General features: G+C 48.9%; 1 protein-coding gene across 1 annotated transcript in view; it reads left to right on the plus strand.

Moving 5' to 3' along the window:
* Nucleotides 1-5,366: 5,366 nt before the first annotated feature.
* The window catches only part of LOC144129998 (solute carrier organic anion transporter family member 4A1-like), a 27,949-nt gene continuing 12,664 nt past the window's right edge, over nucleotides 5,367-20,651 (plus strand). The window contains exons 1-6 of the mRNA XM_077664047.1: nucleotides 5,367-5,452; nucleotides 14,083-15,048; nucleotides 15,330-15,429; nucleotides 16,046-16,167; nucleotides 17,851-18,021; nucleotides 18,731-18,820. Of these exons, the coding sequence (XP_077520173.1) occupies nucleotides 14,292-15,048; nucleotides 15,330-15,429; nucleotides 16,046-16,167; nucleotides 17,851-18,021; nucleotides 18,731-18,820 (1,240 nt within the window). The 5' untranslated portion in view covers nucleotides 5,367-5,452; nucleotides 14,083-14,291. The remainder of the gene's footprint in view (nucleotides 5,453-14,082; nucleotides 15,049-15,329; nucleotides 15,430-16,045; nucleotides 16,168-17,850; nucleotides 18,022-18,730; nucleotides 18,821-20,651) is intronic.

Below are 20,651 nucleotides of genomic sequence, written 5' to 3' on the forward strand. Positions count from 1 at the left end.
AATAAAATAGCAAGCGTAACGGTGCTATAGAAGTACTCCTGCACTCTGGCACATACTGCGCGTATTTTGCACGTCGCAGTGAGACAGTCACAGAGCTCCAGATGCATGGGCTTGAAACGATCTTGTCGTTATCCTCCCGAGGACTATTTCATAAATGCGCTAACTACACTAACAAGCTACGGCGCACTTTCAAGGCTATTTTTCCTGTTTTGCTTGTCCGCAGTGCTGGTTTATCCAACTTAATCCGCGAGAAGGCTCTGACCAAAACCGTGCAGTAGAACTGCGTAAGAATGTCTATGCGGAGGTGACCACCCGCAACATGGGATGTTTAAAAAGCCTCACCGATCTCATCCCGTTGGTTTTGTTGCTTATTCAGTACTTTCCACGGTATTTCGGGGAGGGCACCCGTGAGAGGCGGTCCGCTGGTCCCTTCAGCTGTCACGAACAGACCGCCACGCAGTGTTAGTTGTCCCAAAGGAATTCCTCCCCGACTTTCCATTCGCGAACAAAGACCTCGACGCGCCGTTGCGGGAGGGAGCTGGCATCGGTCGCGGGGTATTGGCGTAAGCGAGCATCGGCTCGCCGAAGCAATTCCGGTTTATAGCGAAGCCGGTTTGTCGCTTACGGAAGTTCGTGACCTTCAGTCTGAGTGGTGGTGTTGGTCTACGGGGTGTTCCATTTAAGTGAAAGCGCTCGGGCCTTTCTTGCGCCGTGCATTTGCTTTGAGCGGGCACTGAAGATATAGTGCATCTTGGCCGGCTTTCAATCCTAGCGGGCGCACGCTACGAGTTGGAGAGCGCCATTCCAGATATGGAAGTCACGCAGCGGAGTTTGCGGAAATGTGGCGGCGAAGTTTGAAAGATAAGATACCGCGTCGCGTCCAGTGCATGCTGATCACAAAGATGTGCTGCAGTGTCCCGTCAAAGACTCATTTAAGCCACATTCTGGGGGGTTCTTCAGTTACCGTCTTTTTTTCTTTTTCGTTGCGATATATAGCACTCCGGTTAGACAACCTCATTACGATCGTCGCATGTCTTATCAGCGGAAAAATCAGCCTTCATTACAAACTCGCCCGTCTTCGTTTCAGAAGTGTCTCTGTAATTAATTGTGTCTAGCCTCCATGCGGCAGCAAGAATTCGGCGGTGACTGCGTTATCTCGAGGCAAAGTCATGTGACACGCCCTCGGTTTATTTCTACGGCACGTTCCAAGTCGCACAAAGCGGCTCCGCCTTACCTGCCGTTATACAGGAGATAAAATATCGAAGAGCTCTTAATAGTCTCTACGTGAGTCGCATTGTAAAACATTGGTACGGCGGGAAACTTTGTTGCCGTGGTATTCATTTTACGAGCCAGAGCTCGTGTTCTTTAGTCTTTCGCAGCCGCATTAGCGGCTGCCTGGAGAGAGAATAACGCGAAAGGTGTGGGGTCGTAGCGTTCGGATGCCGCCGAGTGTCCCGTGTTAATTTATATCTGCAGTGTAGGCGGTCGCGGGGAAGGGCCCAGAAAAGAGGGGTTGTTGACCCAGTCTGACCGGGGCCGACGACTTGAGGTTGTTTGGGTGTACCAGTGCATCCCACCGTTCGGTCTTCTTCCCAACTCCTGAACCAGCTGCTGCCGGCGCTACCGTCCCGGCGTCTAATCAAACCCAAGGATATGATTGCTTCTCCGCACTGACGCCTCTTTACCATTCAAAGCCTCGTGTTGTGAGGGTAAGAGAATGTGATGGAGTCTCCGTGATCTGTTGTATCTCCAAGCGCTGTTTGTAGGCACGCGTGTCTACCAGGAGCGCTTTGCGTGCGGCTTTATTTTGCTGGCCGATGATGATTCCGAGAAAATACCGGTACCGGATAATCGCTGTGTGGTCCTGAGGCAGGGACGGAAAGCTTCACTGGGGCGACATCCTATATCAAATGGGTGGAAGGGACTGATGGCTTTGTCTCAGCGGGGTGTGGCGTCATACGCATGCACACCTCTTCGCAACGGGTTGTACAGCGTTGTTGACAAAACAGCAAAAACATCGTCGCTATGAGATGTGATTATATGTCCCCTGCAGACAGCTGCTGAGCTCTCTATCCCGACAGCGGCTCGAATAAAGGGCAGGGTGGTGGGCCGGGCTGCTTTCGTAGTGAAATTTCTCTCACATCGCGGTTGTCCCATGAGTTTGCTCGCATGAGGTCGTCGCCGTCAAAAAGCAGCTAACCGTATTGAACTTTTTTTTTCGTCTCTCGTATCAGCACCTGCCTTTATTTTATTTTTTTTTTTGAGGGGGGTGGGGGTTGTGGGGCAGATTGGTTGGCTATATTGCGTAAGTACAATGCCTGGCTCATATGTTATATAACACAAGCCGTGTTTCGCAGAAATTCCATCTGCGCCTCAAGCCCGGCAGCAATTCCGCGCAGAGGTATCACTGAAGCTTTGTACGACATTCTTCCCCTGATACAAATATCGACAACTGCGAAGCAGGAAATTTGCCATGAAAAAAATAAATACATAAACGACGTTGCGTTTGCAAAACGCAAAATCTACTCAACCTTTCGCGCGTAAATAGGAAATAGCCGGATATCTACGTGGCACGCATTCTCGCTCCATCCCTGCGGATATTTCCCCCTGTGGACCAGCGCCTTCAATTTTACCGTAATGAGATCTCGGGGCCCACATGGTTCCCCCGTAGATTGCTTAGGTTGATTGGATGGGATATTGTTCGCGTGCGCTCCCGGGGCAGCACTAACCGGGCTCCTGTACCCCCGCCCTCACCTTCTGTCGCCCGCCTCGTTTCTGACGTGGTGCGGGGAGGCGTTCCTTCAGCATCCGGTGGTCTGAAGGAAGTGGCGCGTTCAAGCAAGTTGCAGAAAAAGCAGTGGCGCCTCCTGTGTGTGCGATGCTAGCGCATGAACAGGTTGCCTTTGGAACCGGGCACGGAAACAAAGGAGATCGATGCTGTCGTTTCTGAAATGCACAGCTCAACATCATTCTGTACGTATTCCATAGCGAAAATCTTTCATCTAGCGAGAAGAAAAAAGTTGTGCCGTCCACTCTTGACAACCTCTTTGACAATTTAGTTACCAGGCCTGGTTTGGCGCCACAAACTAGGTCTTCAGAGTTCAGACTGTTGCTATTGCATTGCAAATTATTCCTGTCGTCCTGCCTTCCAGACGGTGAAAAACAAAAAAAAAAGAAAGAAAAGGACAGCTATGGTAATTCCCCCGAACTACCACTGTCTGTAATATGAAGGAAACCGTGGTGGAGGCCTCCATATTCCTTAACGTGCGCCCTGTGGTTGGGTGTTTCCCCATTATGTTTTGATAATAATAATTGGCTTTTTGGGGGAAAGGAAATGGCGCAGTATCTGTCTCATATATCTTTGGACACCTGAACCGCGCCGTAAGGGAAGGGATAAAGGAGGGAGTGAAAGAAGAAAGGAAGAGATAGGGGCCGTAGTGGAGGGCTCCGGAATAATTTCGACCACCTGGGGATCTTTAACGTGCACTGACATCGCCCATTATATTTTGCCTCCGTGGAAATCTGGCCGTTACGGTAGGCCATCGAAGCTGTGACAGCGTGTGCAGCTGCGCAATTAATAAAGAGATTTATAGCATAGTGGAGACGACCTGACGGTAATTCAGATTACCGCCCACTTGGTCGTCCTGCCACTAGGCGTGCGCAGGAGGCGTTAGGTGTGTTAAATCTCCCAAATTTCACAGCCACTTTATTACCGAAGTGGGCGTTGAAGATACCAAACAGCGGCCGGACTCACGGCTCACCTTATCGCATTCTAGTATATCTGAGAAGTTCGTTGGCTGGAGATCTGCCGACGATAGTATGCACAATCTAATGTTAACCCTTGCCTTCCGACGGCGTTCATTGTCTGTTCGGGTCAGCGACTCAGACTATGACACTGCTTGCGGGTGACTGGAATTTAGACTCTTTTCCAATAATTTCATCCCGCAGTGTAACCTTCGTCAGTTTTCGAGGAATTAATCATGACGGTATTTCGACCAATTTTTGGCCCCGTGGCCCGTTTTCGATCTTATCAGTCGTGGACAATGCCGATAAGGGAAAGGTGCGCCGCCATTTCAACACGGTACAACGAAGGGTTCATGCGCAGGGCGCCGCCGCGCAAACAGCCGTGCGCTTATCGTACCGCGTTGATATCTCGAGTGTGTTTACGTTTCTGGCGCTTACATGTCGGCATTGCAATTCCTTGGGGCAGTATTGTCTTGCCAGCGACTAGAGATAAAAGTTCTGGGGAATTCCTGCAATCTTGGGCTAAACAGAAGCAATCATTTTTTGTATTGGGAAAGCAAGGATCAGGTGATGTGAAGTCCTGTGGGAGAGAGGCAGTAAAAACGGACGGAACGTGTCGAGGGCGTGAAGTATGCTTGCATTTATCTGCCTCCTTTATCGCGTGGCGTAGGAAGTATTGTTACGTAGCGCACTTCATTGTTCACCAGTGTATTATTCCTGTAGCTGCATTCAAACCGTAAAATTACACTTCACAGCGCAAAGAATGTTGAGCGTTTCATTGAGCGTGTTTGCTGAGCGTGTTTGCGTACAAAATGACCAGCGACATAACACAGTGCTTATGACTAGGCTACGTTCGAGATATTGTCTACCTCGCCAAATAAAATAGTGCCGTGAAACTAACTCTAACCGAATCAAATTTCAAGTATTTTTTTTTAACTTTTCAATTATTCCTCCGTCTCCTTCGCTCTTCGTTTAAGAATCTGTAAAGAATTGTGGAACGTGCAGTTTTTGCGGAAATTTATTGTTTTTACCTTCTTTTCTTGCTAGCAGAATAAAATTAAGAAAAAACTACCTTTCATTGTGATTATTACTGGATGGTCATGTTTACACTTCCAGAGAACCCTTTCCCATGGACATTTAATGTGTATCACCTACATTCAGCTCTGTATCGATCTAGCGGACGTTGATTCCCACACAGAAGGAACGGCCGACTTTCCCCTAAAAAGTATCTATAGCGATGGAATATTGACTGGAAAAAAATGAAAGCAGGGACTTTGTCGTCTTTTCATGATTATAGCATATCGTTGTTTGGAACCATGCCCAAGCCAGGCTGGTTTTTTCACGTCAGTGGTCTGCCGCAAATGCGCAGAGGAACTTTTTTGCCGCAGTGCAACGGCTGGGCTTCTCAATAGAGCCATGATATGGCCGCTTCATAGTCTCGATAAAAGTTGCGTGCATTACGCTGATACTGCTTCTACGCGTTATGTTTAAACGTTTGAAACATTCTCTCGAGTTTCTAACTATATTCTCTAGGTGTAACCTCGTGGTTCCGTTCGCCTGATTTTGGTTACATTAATTTTACCGCCAGGAACCTGATCGCCTCATCATTTTTTTTTTCAAGTTCAAGGTGGACCTTTGACCAGAACACCTACTCTGCTTTCATTACCTGCCTGTATGGGGTTTGGGCTTTTTAGCCTTCGAATGCCAGGTAATCGCTCGTACGGCAATAATAGGATATCATATCCTGAGCGTCTGTCAGAAATTCCTCGCAACATAGGAGCAAAACGCCACAATAAACACTTAAACTAGGCTTCGGCTTAGCTTGAACCTCAAGTGACAGCCTAAGCCCTAACGCTGTTTAGTCAGTAATTCCATGCCTCTCTCTCTTTTTCTCTTCTCTTAATGGTTTTCATTTGTCTCGCAAAGTCTGTGTCTTTCCATTTTATCCTGTTTTTCTTTGTCTGTTCTTCTTTTCTTCGCCTTTCTGTTCTTTTCTCTTGGCTTGCCTTGGCTTGGCGCCCAAGCGGTTCGGCGCCAAGCCAAGCCAAGGGAGAACTACTACGACGGGCTTCAGTTACACAACTCAGCGTGGTCTCCCATTAACAGCTCTCGCCGTAAGGCAATATATTTCAGATTTTCCATCCCTCATTGTCCAGATGCTGTCATCAAATCACGTTGCCGAAGTAAAGTCCGTCGTGCTAGATAGACAGAGAGGGAGAGAGAAACGCGCTTGAGTACAGATCGTTTTAGCGTGCTGTTTGAGAGACCAACTCCCTTCCCGACTGGCTCTAGACACGAGCACGATTTTTATCACTCCAATTGGGGTCTGCCTCCTGCCGACTGCTAAACATAACAGTGGCGCCCCTGGCAGGAAGCGCCTTCAGCGAGCATCTTTCAGCGAGCGTCTTTCAGCGGCTGCTAACGGGCTTTTTTATGGGCGCACGTGCAGGAAAGATGGGAAAGCTCTGTCTGCAGGAACGCACGTGCGGAAAAGTGCAAGGAGATAGACGATCGCTTTTTTTTTTCCAGCTTGTGACTGCTTCGTGCTACCCCTCCCCCAGAGTTCACTGCAAAAGCGTGGCTGGAGGAAAGGGTCCTCCACATTCTTGCTGACTGCGGAACCCATTCGTCGCTCGCTATTGGAGCTGCTGTATATCCGGACCGAGCATCCTTGACAGACCCGTCGGGGCCAATCGGGCCCCTTTGGGTCCTCTTCTTGCAGACGCTGGTGTAGTGTCTGCGAGAGTATAGGGCGCTATCTGTTGTCCCAGGCCGTGGGATGACCTCACCTCACAGAGCTTTCCTTAATGGCGGCCTTGGGAAGCAGTGAGAAGAAAGGTCTTTAGTAACGCCAAGTCTGGTTTTCTATTAAGAAAAAAAATGGCAGTGGATTAACTTGGTCAACCTTGGAATTGAGCGAAAAGCACGCACGATTGCTAGGCGTCTGAGGCTCGTCCATGGCAGCTCCGCTACATGCTCGCGACAGCCGTTCTATATATACCCACACGACCACGTGGCTGTGACGTGGTATCACATGGTCTTACAACCCCATCGGATGTCATCACCTGGCTTCACATCACCCCACCGGATGCTTTAAGGTCAAAGGTCAGCCAAGATTCCACCGAATTTCAAAGGTCAACTAAAGGACATGGGTCAAGGTCAAGGATCAGGGATTAGACACCATAACTGTAACATATATGTTCATACACGGCTATCCTTGGTTGGGCTGAAGTTTGTTCAAAGTCTTCGTGCTGCCTATCCGATGACTGCTTTACCTAGCGTAGTGAAGCGTTTCGCTTCAAAAGAAAAGAGTGGACTACTTGAAGACAATCGTGTGACACTGGAAGACCTCCGGCGCAGTCAGTTTACGAAATGTATTTTTGAGCGAGGTGAAAGGGCTGCACCTTATGCTGTTCGCTACGTTAATGAATCATATGCGGCTTTATTTTCCAAGTATTCTTCACTTTCGTATGTCCTGACCTTGGGGGAATCTCCTGCACGGGTAGTCTTCCGCTGACCATACTCACCGAGCAGCACTTGCTACTTGCTAACCATTGCGTGCGGTCGCGCTGCTGTGGCTCCTTGTCAGGCAAACTGCACTGTACACAAAGGCACTTTTGGCGAAAGGGCTTATGAGAGGCTCAGCCTAATTAACTGGCTTTATATCAAGAAGAAAAAAAAAACATTGAGTGGTACTCTCTTTGACAAGGTTAAATTGGCGAACATGAAATTCTCTTCGGTTTGCTTTAACGTTGATTCTCAACTTCCAATGTACTTTCGTTTATTTTTTCTCGTCTCGCAGGTTCATAAGTCGCGCTAGTGCAACATGGCGCTGTTTACTCCAGGAAAAAAAATTATCGGGGCGCTTGTTTATTTTCACGAGGTCAGAGGCCTGAAAGAACTCCACTGTTCATGCCCCGTTCTCTGAGCAAGTAGGCACGCAGGCTGGTCGGTGGCTTCCAAGACGGGTTGGCATCGAACCATTGGCTTGCCCTGCCCGGCGGTAGCTTTCTGCGTCTTTTCACTGGCAACCTTTCTTTCGGGAAAATATCCAGCCATAAACACACAGTCCTGAAAGCAGAACAAACTCTGACGGCGTCCCAGTTTCTCAGAGAAGCCCTAAGACAAAACTGGCGGCGGCAACAGATGGGAAGCTATCGACCCTGCCAGCTTTTTTTTTTCTGCAGCGCTAGCGACTGCGGAAAGTCAGTGGCGCTGATAAATGGATGCAATATCCCATCTTCACTGTTGCCAGAAAGAGACTTTCCCCTCCCTGGCTCGAATCGATTGAAAACGGTCCCACACGTGCACACGGGCGAGGGTAAGAAAGAGAGAGAAAAAAGCTTGCTTCACTTGGTTTCTCGGGCAAGTGAGAGAGCAAGTGATGCGGAATGAACAAAAGCGTCCGGCCTTATGACTTCTTCCCAGTTGATTTCTCACGTCGCAGCTGTTCGGAGAAACGTGGCGCGCAACTCATACGTGGCAGCCGCTATACAAAGCGGCAATGACTGGGCGGCCATATATGAAGGCGCTGGCCGAGAGCCTTTCGCTGGCAATCAACAACCCATCATCGCAGAACACAGCCCTCAAGTTTGACGACTAGAGCGATACTGTCATTCTTCTAGAGTTAACCTTGATGCTATAGATAAAATAATAGATTGCCGTTAGATCGACGACTCGCGAACGCTTCAACGGTCCGCGATGTTGCTTGGTGGCAGCTGGACTTAGGCAGTTAGCTGCAAGCCCCATCGTGTCACTGCCCTTTGTCGGGTGTGTTTGACAGCGCTTGAAATTAGGACAGGAATGGTGCGCGAGAAGCGCATCATTTAAAAACTAGTAAGATGTTTATAATAATTGGTTTTTGGGGAAAGGAAATGGCGCAGTATCTGTCTCATATATCTTTGGACACCTGAACCGCGCCGTAAGGGAAGGGATAAAGGAGGGAGTGAAAGAAGAAAGGAAGAAAGAGGTGCCGTAGTGGAGGGCTCCGGAATAATTTTGACCATCTGGGGATCTTTCACGTGCACTGACATCGCACAGCACACGGGCGCCTTAGCGTTTTTCCTCCATAAAAACGCAGCCGCCGCGGTCGGTTTCGAACCCGGGATGTTTCGGTTCGTCATTAGTCGCCGGAAGCATGACTGTAAACACATTTCAAAGATTTTTTGTTCGCCACTGAGCTTCGCTTGGAAATCGATCTGTTGCGTTCATATCGTTGTGTTGCTAACTGAAGTATGTTTCGTTCATTTTCTCCTGCGTTTTGCATGCTGCGTCTTAAGAAGAATGAAATTGTTTCCAGGCAAGTTTTTGGCCGTTTGAGTGGAGCACTTAGGAGCAGAGCTGGGCTACCTTACGAGGTTTCGACCTCATGAGGTCGACCTCAACCACGAAATGACCTCAACCTCACATCGTAAGGTGAGGTTGAGGTGAGGTCGGCGACGGCTCGAAATTTTGTGAGTGAGGTCAGGAAATCAGACCTCAACCTCACGCGTGAGTTTGAGGTTGAGTGCGGTCGTCATTCAGTGAGGTAGAAATTTTGAGGTCGAGATTTTTTGCAGTTTCCACGTCTTACTCCGACGAGTGCCGCTTCCGTAGCGGAGTTGCAGCGCATCACCGCAGTGTTCGTGCAATGACGCTTGGTGTTCGGTTTCCCCTGTTTGGACAACCGGATGCCACAGTTCCCTCTTAGCTTCCGGTGCTGCGCCGTAATGTCCGTTAAAGTCCGAGCCTACAGGAAGACGCACCCCCTCTGGTCTTCCCGGAAATGGTGTTACTGTCACAGCACGCCACTCTCCCTCCCCCTTGCCCCGCTGGCGTAGCACACGGCTGCCTGCCGGTCGGCTCAAACTCCCGGGAGCGCGCGAAGCACGTAACTCACGTTGACCCGCGGTAGCTTTGTTTGATGCCGCAAACAAATAAGTTCAGTCCAACAAGCACGCAATAAATTCGTCGCAGCGCGGATGGCCCCAAGCAAGAGTGCTTCGTGTTCGTGTTCGTTGCCGGCGCTGACGTCATGGCTCTTGCCTTGCAGTCGAAGAAAAGGGATCCTGCTGTACGTTACAAGCTGACTTAACAGAAACTGGAGCAGTCGACACAGGCGACAGAATGTGATTCAAGTGGTTCCTACAAGGACACCTGGTGATTTGATTAAAAAGCACGAAGCCAGAAAAACCTGTATAACACCGTCGAAATTTTTCATCGGTGACTTCCCCTTTCGAATCTCGCACTAATTCTGCATATTCCCGTTCCGTAATGCAAGCAGATGCAAATATAATTTCACTTCTTTATCCTTACCAATAACCTTTCTTTTGGTCTCCGATTCCTTGTTCCTTCTCGGGAATTCGCTTATTATGCCGAAACACCGCGTAACATGAGGCGAAAGCACCAGCATAGCGGTGTTACAGCGGTAAAATATGCATAACTATAATGAATGTATGGTGATGTGGTAGCTGACTCGTTTTCCTTTTTTTTAATGAAGATGTGTGAACACAACTGATTGCGTGCTCGCGCTGTGCTATTGAGTCGCTGTTTCAAACCTTCTAATATGACGTTTAATGCGGCACACTCTCGTTCGCTTCTGTTCTAGTGTGCGATTTTTGTTTGCATGTTTCTAATCATTCTCTGTTTTTTTTTTCTTTTCTCGTATGGGATCAGTTAGGTTGGCGGCCTGCCTTGCAGACGACCAGGCACTACACGTTATCTGTCCTTTAACTATTTTGCAGGGACCCATCGTTCACCTTAAACGGCTTCGCAGAATTCTCGTGCGGTGCTCGTGGGTAAAAAACGTCGAGAATGCTGGCGTACCATTGATTAGTTCAGTTTTGAAGGAAAACAAGTGACTGACTTCAAGCAGCTTGTCTCAGGCTGGTTGACGAAATGGTGCCCAGAATTCTGTTGAGGCGTATGAGTACTTAGGCGGTTTTTTTATTTTTTCTCCGGGATGTGGTGGGCTCGGAAAAAGATTTCGCTGCGGGGAAATTTGAGCGGAGAGTTATGGTGCTCTTGACAGAAATAGCCGTTCACGCTGCCCACTCTAGGGCAGTTGTTCTGACCCGTGTGATTTTAATAGTTGTCACAGTGTTCGGAGACGTAATCTAGCCCTTTCTTTCAAAATGCCGCGGGTTCTCCGAGTCATCAGAGAATTCCCAGGATTTCGAAGCCATTACCATCGCCACCTGGAGGGAAGTGGCGGAAACGGGGGAAGCTCTACACCTCCCAGGTACATCAACATCATCATCCTTAATTATTAGCTGCAGGTATTCCTATTTTCCGGCACAATAATTGTCTTCGGTTGCTGGGCAATGTACAATATTTAATCAATATTCTGGCAACTTTTAATTTGGTAGTGGTATATCAGACTTCCCCAGGCTCATAAGGATACACTATTAGCATCGTCATCATCGCCATCATCTCGAGAGTCAAAGGCATCTGTCATTGCGTGATCATTGCAGTATGTCATACATAAGATCTGGTGCGTTTACATGCTGGACAATCGAAATGTCATAATGTGGTTCGGGCTGTGGGCACTCTTTGTAATGCGTCATGCGCACATGTGTAGTATTGTGGGATCCGTATGGATCTTGAAAGGGGGTGGAAGGGGGTGGATGGGGGTTTGGTATGACGAGAAATTAAATCGTTGTCACGTGAGCGGGTGTGATGTCATATTACAGCGTCGTCACGTGACTAGGTTTGATGGCACAATACATCGCTGTCACGTGACCTGGTATGACGTCACACTCACATGGTGCCATAGCTAATTATACTGATTAGTCTTAACGTTACTTAATTATATTAATCAGCATTAATTGATTGTGTGACGTCATCATCTTCGTCGCGTGACTCGTCGGCTCGTGAAGTCACATGGCACCGTTTCTTGCAGACACTTTTTCGGATATGACCTTGAAAGTGAGCCATCTAATGCTTTTGCATTAATAAAAGAAGCCGCTCGCGTCTACACAGACATAAATACAACGTGCCTCTGTTGGTGTACTGCAGTCGCAACTTGTTAAGTGATTTCGAAGGCAACATACAGAGGACTTAAAAGAGCATTCTCGCTATGACGGATAGGCCTAGAAAATCGAAATATATGCGTCTGCATAACTGTCGCATTGGGAAGTACATCGACGACCAGTTTCTTTATATTCGGTAACTATTCTAAAGCCTGAAAAGAGCATCGTGAATACCTCCCCCCTCCTCCCATTTTCTGGTAGATGGCGTAGAAGGGCTGTGTTTGTCAATTGCCGGTTCGTGCGTGAATTAGCGGGAGGCTTCAAATACGAACAATTATGCACGAAGCAGGTGGCCAAATATTGACACATTTAAAGTACTTACCGACGTACTGGTGGTAACCGCGTATTGGACACCCCTTCCCGCAGGCCATATACTCTCTGAGAGTTCATCCCATATTATAAGCTTCTCCTATTGCGAGCAACATCAATAGTCTCTGTACAAACCTTATTAAATAATACAATCATCATTTTGGCTTTCCTGTCTCACAGGATGCTCAGAAGTGTTTTTAATTGAAAAACTTCTTAATCGCTTTTTGTTTTGTTTTTCGTTTCACAATTTGAGGTTGAGGTGAGAGTGAGTGAGGACAGCAGTGGCCTCAGGAAAGTGTGGTGAGGGCGTCTAAGGAGACCTCAACTGAGGTTGAGTGAGGTCGGCAAATTCTTTTCGAGGTTGAGGTGCGGTCCAGATTTTTGAGGCCAAATGCCCACCTCTGCAAGTTAGGAGTGCCGCTTGACGGCTGTTGAAGTTTCTCTGAAATTGATGTAGTGAGGGTAACTCGCCTCTTAAGAGAGGAATGTGTAAGGCCGGATAGGTTGTCGGATGCGCTCTGTCAACAACCGTTTCCGCTCCTCAGTTTGCTGACCTTTAACTTCCAGACGTCAGGAGCAGCTATTAGTCTTTGTTGCTGCCCAAGCTTGACGTATTTCCGGTCTGATTCGATGTTCTTCGTCAAGCATTCAAACGGAGATGTCCCTGACCAAGAGCGACTAGGCGAGATCTTATAGAATAAATGCTTTAAAATTTGGGTCTGCCTTTAAAGAAGGCTTTGCCTCAGTAGCTCGCGGAGCAGCGGAGCAGCTTACTTCGTTGCCCTGAGTATATTCGCGGCCGGTGCGAACTTGACGTGAACGATAAATACTACCTGCGGGTGCTTGACGGAAACATCGTTCATTACCGTTCAGTGTTTTTATCTTCACGAGGCGTCCCACATCTATTATACGGGGCATGCTTAAGCCAGAGTTAATCCCCCGCGTTGTGGCTTGGTCACGTGTAAACAGGTTTTGCGGAGCGGCGGTGGGGGGCGGTGGATGCGTGCATGTCCGCATAGCTTCTACATCGCTACATCGCTGTCATGGAGACAGTTTGCCGAAGGCATGCGAAGGGGGCAAGTGTGTCATCCCTGCGCACTGATTTTCTTTTTTTTTATATCACCATCTTTTTGTGTTGCTGGTAATCCTCTGGAACAATCTCTCTTGGCGTCCGCGCTGTGGCTGGCACGCTGAGGAAGAGGGAAGGGGGGGGGGGGCAAATATACTTTATCTGTGACTACCCTCGGCAGTTTTTTTCCCATTTTCCTCTTCCGCTGACGCGGCAAGATAAATCCTATGGATTACTGCCGAACGGAGCGGGCGGCTTTCATTACATCGTTTACTCTGTGGCTTAACGCCTACAGCTAGCGTGAATCTGCGTTGCCTTCGTTGCAGTGTTCGCCCGAAATCCCTGTTGATCGAGAGATTGTAATTTGGAGCATTTTTATTCATTCTCGCGATTCGCTTCACCCGTCACTGCTTTCGTTTCTGCAATTATTCTTTATCCTTGTAGCCGGTCGGTTTTTAGGGGACACGCAGAGATGGCGTCGCATTACATGCAAATTGTGGCCACCGACAATTCCTCTGGCCGCCTCCACGCCAAGACAGGCACGTAGTAATAGAGGAAATTGATCTATCAAGCTTTGCCCTTAGGCAGCGAAAGTGCTTACCGCGCGTAACGATTAATCTCGGGCCTCGAGAAATGCGCATAACTTAGCGATGTATTGTTTCGACCGATTTATTCTTGATCCGGATGTAACGGCAGGGCTTATGATTTTTCCAGTCATTGCAGTTTATGATGCTATATAGAGGATCAATTAGATGACAAGTGTAAATTGTTTCGAGGACCACTTCTAAGGACACATGCAAGTTGTGGGCATTTTCTAGGACTTGCAGCATTCACTTTTGTGCCTCCTTATATTTATTTGCTTTATACATAATGACATGAAATGAAATGAAGCGCGGGTATGAAGTTATAGCTACCGACGTTCTTAAGAAAAAAATTCTACTTTCTTCGCAGGAGGACCAAGTTAAGGATCGCTGCAGTGAAGGACGGAAGGCCGCGGGAGACGACTGCAGAGCAGGGACCGCTTCACGCTTTGTGTGGCGCACAGCGTTCATTGTTTAGCAGAGTGCGCACATCGCAAAAGTAAACCTTCATTTCGGCCGCCGCCACCACTGCCAAACGCGCTGAGTCTCTAGCCCGACCAGCCAAGCAAGCACTGAGCCATGACGCTCATCAGCGGAGACAGACAGCGGTTCCCGCGAGACGACAGCGTCTCCAGCCTCGGTACCATGACCAACTCGCAAAGCAACGAGCCCCTGGTGGTCGGCAAGCCTCCCGTCATCCCAGACCCCGTGGGTATACCCGACACCGCAGTGCATCCTAGGGGAATGGTCGCCGACTATGGCGAAGACGCGGGCGGGACCTGCGGTTGGGGTTGCCTACGACCCAGCTGGCTCCAGCGTTTCCGCACGCCTCCGTGGGTGCTGTTCTTCCTGTGCTGGGCGGGGTTCCTGCAGGGACTCATCGTGAACGGCTTCGTCAACGTGGTCATCACCACCATCGAGCGGCGCTTCCAGCTGCGCAGCTCCGAGAGCGGCCTTGTGGCCAGCGGGTACGACATCGCGTCCTTCCTGCTCCTGGCGCCCATCAGCTACTTCGGCGGCACCCGGAGCAAGCCGCTGTTCGTGGGCGTCGGCTGCCTCGTGCTGGGCCTCGGTGCCTTCGTCTTCTCGCTGCCGCACTTCCTGGCCGGTACGTACGCCTTCAGCACCGAGGACGACCGGGAGAGCCTCTGCCGCCTGGCGGCCAACGCCACCGAGGGTTTCTGCGGGAGCAGGGAGGTGGGCTCCCTGAACCAGTACAAGTACATGTTCCTCGCGGGACAGATGCTGCACGGTGCCGGGGCGACACCCTTCTTCACGCTTGGCTGTACTTACCTGGACGAGATCGTGTCTACGAAGATGTCCTCTGTGTACATTGGTACGTCGACCGACGACACTTCCTTGAACAGTTGAAGTCATGCATGGTGGATGCATCAAGAGACTAGAAAATTTGAATTCGTTAAGCTTTTAGTTAAACACAATAAAACGTTTACTGTTCGCTGTTGAAGAGTTCCATTTGTGAGCGTACGCATCAGCGCAAGTACGGAAGGTGACTTCACAGCTGCGCCACCTGCTGAAACGAGAGAATTCGCTGTCGGAAGTATGCAAATGATACGCAGGCGCGCACTCACCTTTGCACCCGTTTTGTTCCTGTCGCAGGTATTTTCTATACCATGGCGATCATCGGCCCTGCACTTGGCTATATTCTAGGAGGCCAATTTCTGAAGATATACACCGACCTCTCCGTAGATGCTTCAGCGTGAGTATCCATGCAGTTCTTCTGTGCACGAGTTGTTTCAGTGTTAGCGTCTTGAACGATGACTGCTATTCAGAACTGTCATTTATTTCGCAAAACTCCACTCAGAACGCTTGGCTGCCACCTTACTGATGGTGCAGCGGCTACAGCGAACATGGTGGTTAGATGGAGCTGCGTGTACAGCCGCCGCGGTAGCTGAGTGGTTATGGCACTCGGCTGTTGGCCTGAAAGTCGCGGGTTCGATCACGGCCGCGGCGGTCGAATTTCGATGGAGGCGAAATTCTAGAGGCCGGTGTACTGTGCGATGTCAGTGCACGTTACAGAACCCCTGGTGGTCGAAATTTCCGGAGCCCTTCACTACGGTGTCTCCCATAGCCTGAGTCGCTTTGCGACGTTAAACACCGATCAGCGATAAGCAGGAGCTGAGTGTACCGAATTATATGGTTAACAGTTACGAATGTGTGCAGTTCTTACCTGCTTTTCGTTTTCGGCAAATATGGGTCATCACACGGGCTAGTTTGGAATATTGTCCTGCATGCAATTTTAGCGCCACTTTCGCCCAGTTGCATTGTACAAACCAGTAGTGACAACGTTATCTCTCCTTTTTCTTCCCGAACAGATTAGGCTTGACGCCCTCCAGTGGTGTCTGGGTGGGCGCCTGGTGGATTGGTTTCGTCGTGTCCTCCGTAACGGCTCTTCTTGCTGCCGTCCCCATTAGTGCCTTCCCCAAGGTCCTCCCAGGTAAACAACGCTCATCGTAAAAGCCTAATCTCGTCCTTACTGCTTTGCTGCGTACATATACCGCAGCTCTTGAGCCACACAACAGCTATAGGAACTGAGGAGCTTGTTACGACATACACTTTAAACACAAAATGAGTAAAAAGGAATAAGCGGTTCGCTACCGCTCTTAATTTAAGGAGCAGGGTACCCTGCCCAAGCAGTGAAGCTGTTTCCCTCACTAAAAATATGGGACACTTACAGTTGGCAACGGAAACCAGTAGTTCTAGCAGTTACGAAGATTTTACCCAGGTTTCAATCTGTTCTATTTGCTAACCTCAAGACCTCCGGAGTCACGATTCCGGAGTCCGGAGTTCTCCCTTTGCTAACTGCATCAGGTTACTATAGTTTGCAGTGGGAATATACTTCCGGTGACAAGGGTAAGCATTCCGTATAATTACTGATCGAAGTGTACCCCGGAACATGGGAAGCATACCCTGCCTGTTAAAAGAACTGCGCTAGAGGACAGCTTGTTCACTTTTTACTCCCACATAGGCTTACTCGTGTTTAGAGAGTACATGTGAAAGGACGGAGTTATTGAGATACTGCTCAGCGGTAGTTATTCTTGCAGAGGGCGACAAAAAGAACTTAGAAATGTCAACGATTGATATATTGACTGTTACGTAAATCAGAGAAAATCGAAAAAAATTTCTTTCGGTTGCTTTGTTCGGGCTGAATTTTCGCGCACAGGTGGCAATTGGCGGTTAGTTTTATTTTATACTACATTTAGATGAGGTACTTGCATACTTCTGTCAGTATTAATCGAAAATCTCGAACGTCTGCGGTGACGGCGGACCGAAACGACAAGCTTTCGCAGCAATCGGACCCGTAGCGCCATCTGTGCTCGCCGAAGGAACGAGCACTCCACCATTGAGTCTGCGGCGAAACGCAAGGGGGAGAAAGCGGCTGCGCGGTTGGTTTGAAAGCGCTTTCTCGGCTATTTTATCCAAATTGGATGCAGAAAACGCTGTTGCTCGCAACTGCCTTCCTCCCCGCACCTTGCGTTTCTCCCATGAGTTCCACCGCAGCCTTCCTGCACGATAGAGTGCTCGTTCATCTGGAGGGCGCATGATGGCGCTACCGGCATCATTACTGTGAAAGCTCGCAGTTTTGGTACGCCGTCGCCACAGACGGTGAAGATTTCCGATTAATCTTGGCCGAATCAGGCAAGTACTCCTCCCAAACGTAATATAAAACAAAACTGACCACCAAATGCCACCTTCGTGCGAATTTTGAACGCTAACGAGCGGGTGATTAGGCCGAGAGAATTTTTTCGATTTTCTGATTTACGCAACAGAAGCAGTAGTACTAAGTGGTTTGTTAAAATAATAAAAAAAATGAAGGGAAAAATTTTGATAGCCTCGTCATCTGCCTTCGATACTGAAACACCTGAGCTGGAGCAGCGGAAATAAAGGATAGCAGGCAGAATGGAGAAAATAAATGAAAGAGGATAGGGGGCAACAGTCGGTATGTGCCAATAAAAAGTTCTCGACTATTCCGACCAAACTGCATATCTCGTACAAGGAGCTCTTATTCTTATCCCGTTGTGTCGCAAGACGGTGCGGGCAGGCAATTGTTTTTTTCTTTAGCCCAATCTAACCTCTGTACGTTGTTTATAGACTACAGAACTACACGTGATATTCGCAGGTTCATTAAAGCTGCAGGCTCAGAAGAAATCCGAGATGCACCAGAAGCTTCAGAAGAGCGAAGCGGTGCAGAGCGGCTTCGGGGCCCGCGCCAAGGATCTCCCGGCATCCTTCAAGATACTCATCACCAACCCGACCTTTGTGTTCCTAAGCTTGGCCGGAGCCACCGAAGGTTAGTGAGTTGAAGTAAGGGAGCGGAAATTGTAAAAATGATTCACGGGGAAGTCGCCTTGCGAGCTGAATTTGTCATTCGCACCGTGGGGTTTCGACACTTGTTCTATGTAACATCTCCGCAAAATGTGTCCAACGCCGCGGTGGCTCAGTGGTTAGGGCGCTCGACTACTGATCCGGAGCTCCCGGGTTCGAACCCGACCGCGGCGGCTGCGTTTTTATGGAGGAAAAACGCTAAGGCGCCCGTGTGCTGTGCGATGTCAGCGCACGTTAAAGATGATCCCCAGGTGGTCGAAATTATTCCGGAGCCCTCCACTACGGCACCTCTCTCTTCCTTTCTTCTTTGACTCCCTCCTTTACCCTTCCCTTACGGCGCGGTTCAGGTGTCCAACGATATATGAGACAGATACTGCGCCATTTCCTTTCCCCCAAAAAACCAATTAATAATTAATAATGAAGTAAAGGCATTATGCATTTTCTTGATGAAAAAAAAATTATTTATTTACTCCTGAGCCAATTAAGGAATTTCAGTAAACCTTTTGGGAGACACACTCCTGTGCGCCGGTGTTCTGAAGTGATCTGATGTATACTACTTTTCGGGTACGAAATGTATTTGGGCTTTTCTTTTTTTTCGTGCTTAGACAAAAGATTGAGAAAATAAACCTTAGTGCAAAGAATTTTAACAAAACCTCATTCTGTTCCTTTCCCAGGTATGCTGGTATCTGGCCTGGCGACATTCCTTCCTAAAGTTATTGAGTTCCAGTTCAGCATCGCGGCCAGTTTAGCGGCCCTAATAATGGGTGAGTACGATAGTCTCTTTATGGTCCTCCATGTGGAATCGATAATGGCTTTACGTCGGTGCAAGACAGCTCTAGAACAGCGTGATCCGCTACCCTTGGATTGTGTACGCCAGGAGGACCAAACTGCGAATGAATGAGCAGTGACAAGCACGTGTTTACACCTGCCATAGGGAGTCTGTATGTGCACGCGCAGTTAACGTCTTGCATAAGTGCGCTTGCGCAGATGGCGCCTCGGGAAGCTGATCGGGATGGCGGATCACTTCCACGAAAGCTCTCGTGACGCGACTGCCTCTGTGTCATCAGCATCATCACCATAGTCATCATCAGCCTGAATACGCCCGCTGCTGGCCTGTGCCAGATGCGGACATCTTATCCCCGCGAACTTGCCAATCCCATCCGCCCATCTAACTTTCTGTCACCCCCTGTTACGCTTGCCTTCTCTTGCGATACAGTATGTCACCCTTAAAGATGCACTAAAGAGAAATCTGAACTCGTCTTTTTTACCGCGGTAACTCTATCTGCACGTCCCGGGCTTTCTTAGAAACTTCGAATTATTGTCCTTTGCAGCCGATTGCCCTAATTAAATCGGATTAAACGTCCAGGCTCCCGCCGTTTCTTCTTTTTTTTTTAACCCGACGCGGTAGGTAGGAGGAGTCAACCAACGCGCAAGCCAGTCCAACGGCGGCTTGTTGCTCTGTCATTGGCGGAGTGATACGTAAATCAAAGAGTCCACTTGTATTTTTATTTCCGTGGGCATAATTTGCGGCTATATTGTCTGTGACTGAAACGGTTTAATCACAGGAACCTAAAAAAAAAACAAAATAAAAGCGAAGCCGCCGCTGGACTGGCTGAAATGCACTCCACGCGTTGGTTGACTCCGCTACCTACCGCGTTCAGTTCAAGAAAAGGTGGGAGCCGGGACGTTTAATCCGATTTAATTAGGGCAATCAGCCGCACAGGATAATAATTCGAAGTTTCTAAGAATGCCAGGAACGTGTAGATACAGTTCCCGTGATAAAAAGACGAGTGCAGATTTCTCTTTAGGGCACCTTTAACGACCATCGGTCATCTTGTCTTCTCATTACATACCCTGCTCATGCTCATTTCTTCTTGATTTCCACTAAAATGTCAAGTCATCAACCCCTCTTCCCCCCCCCCCCCCCCCCCCCCCCCAGTTTCTTCCCTCATCCACCCTGCTCTCTCCCTGTCTATTGATGTTGCACCTATCATTTCTTTCCACAGCTCGATGCATTGTCCTCAATTTAAAGGGGTCATGACAAGGTCTACCATCAAATCATCAAATCGTGCTTTTGCGCTACGGCTTCTATCAAGAGCGTTATTATGCGTATCTAAAAAAGAAGTAAGGTTCTACGCATGCATTCGAGCTAGAAATTGCAGTTAGGTGTTGTCTGCTCGGAACCCCCTCCCCTTGGCAACGACGGGCATATTGAATCGGCCCGAGCGACGTCGTAACCCGAAAGCGCCATCGACAGCGCACGGTCGGCATGTAGCAGGAAGCGCGCCTCGAGTCCGGCGGTGGCACACTGTGGTGCAGCCGCCGAGATCGGGCAGAGCCTAGACAGCGAAGGGAAGGACACAGGCCTTTGTCCCCCTGTCGTCACTTCACCCCTTCTTCCTTGACCCCTTCGCACCCCTAGCCCAAACTTCCCTACGCAGTTCAATCGTGAGCAAACACGTGACCGTCCGCTTATATCGCCATGGATCGCGAGCGCTCCAGTGTTGCCTGACTGCCACATGGTTCAGGAGACCTTTTATAAATTCAGTTATAAATTACTTGCTGCATCGAATGACCTCATATTTTGCCCATTTG

This window comes from Amblyomma americanum, chromosome 4 (assembly GCF_052857255.1).
Source record: "Amblyomma americanum isolate KBUSLIRL-KWMA chromosome 4, ASM5285725v1, whole genome shotgun sequence".
Classification (NCBI taxonomy): domain Eukaryota; kingdom Metazoa; phylum Arthropoda; class Arachnida; order Ixodida; family Ixodidae; genus Amblyomma; species Amblyomma americanum.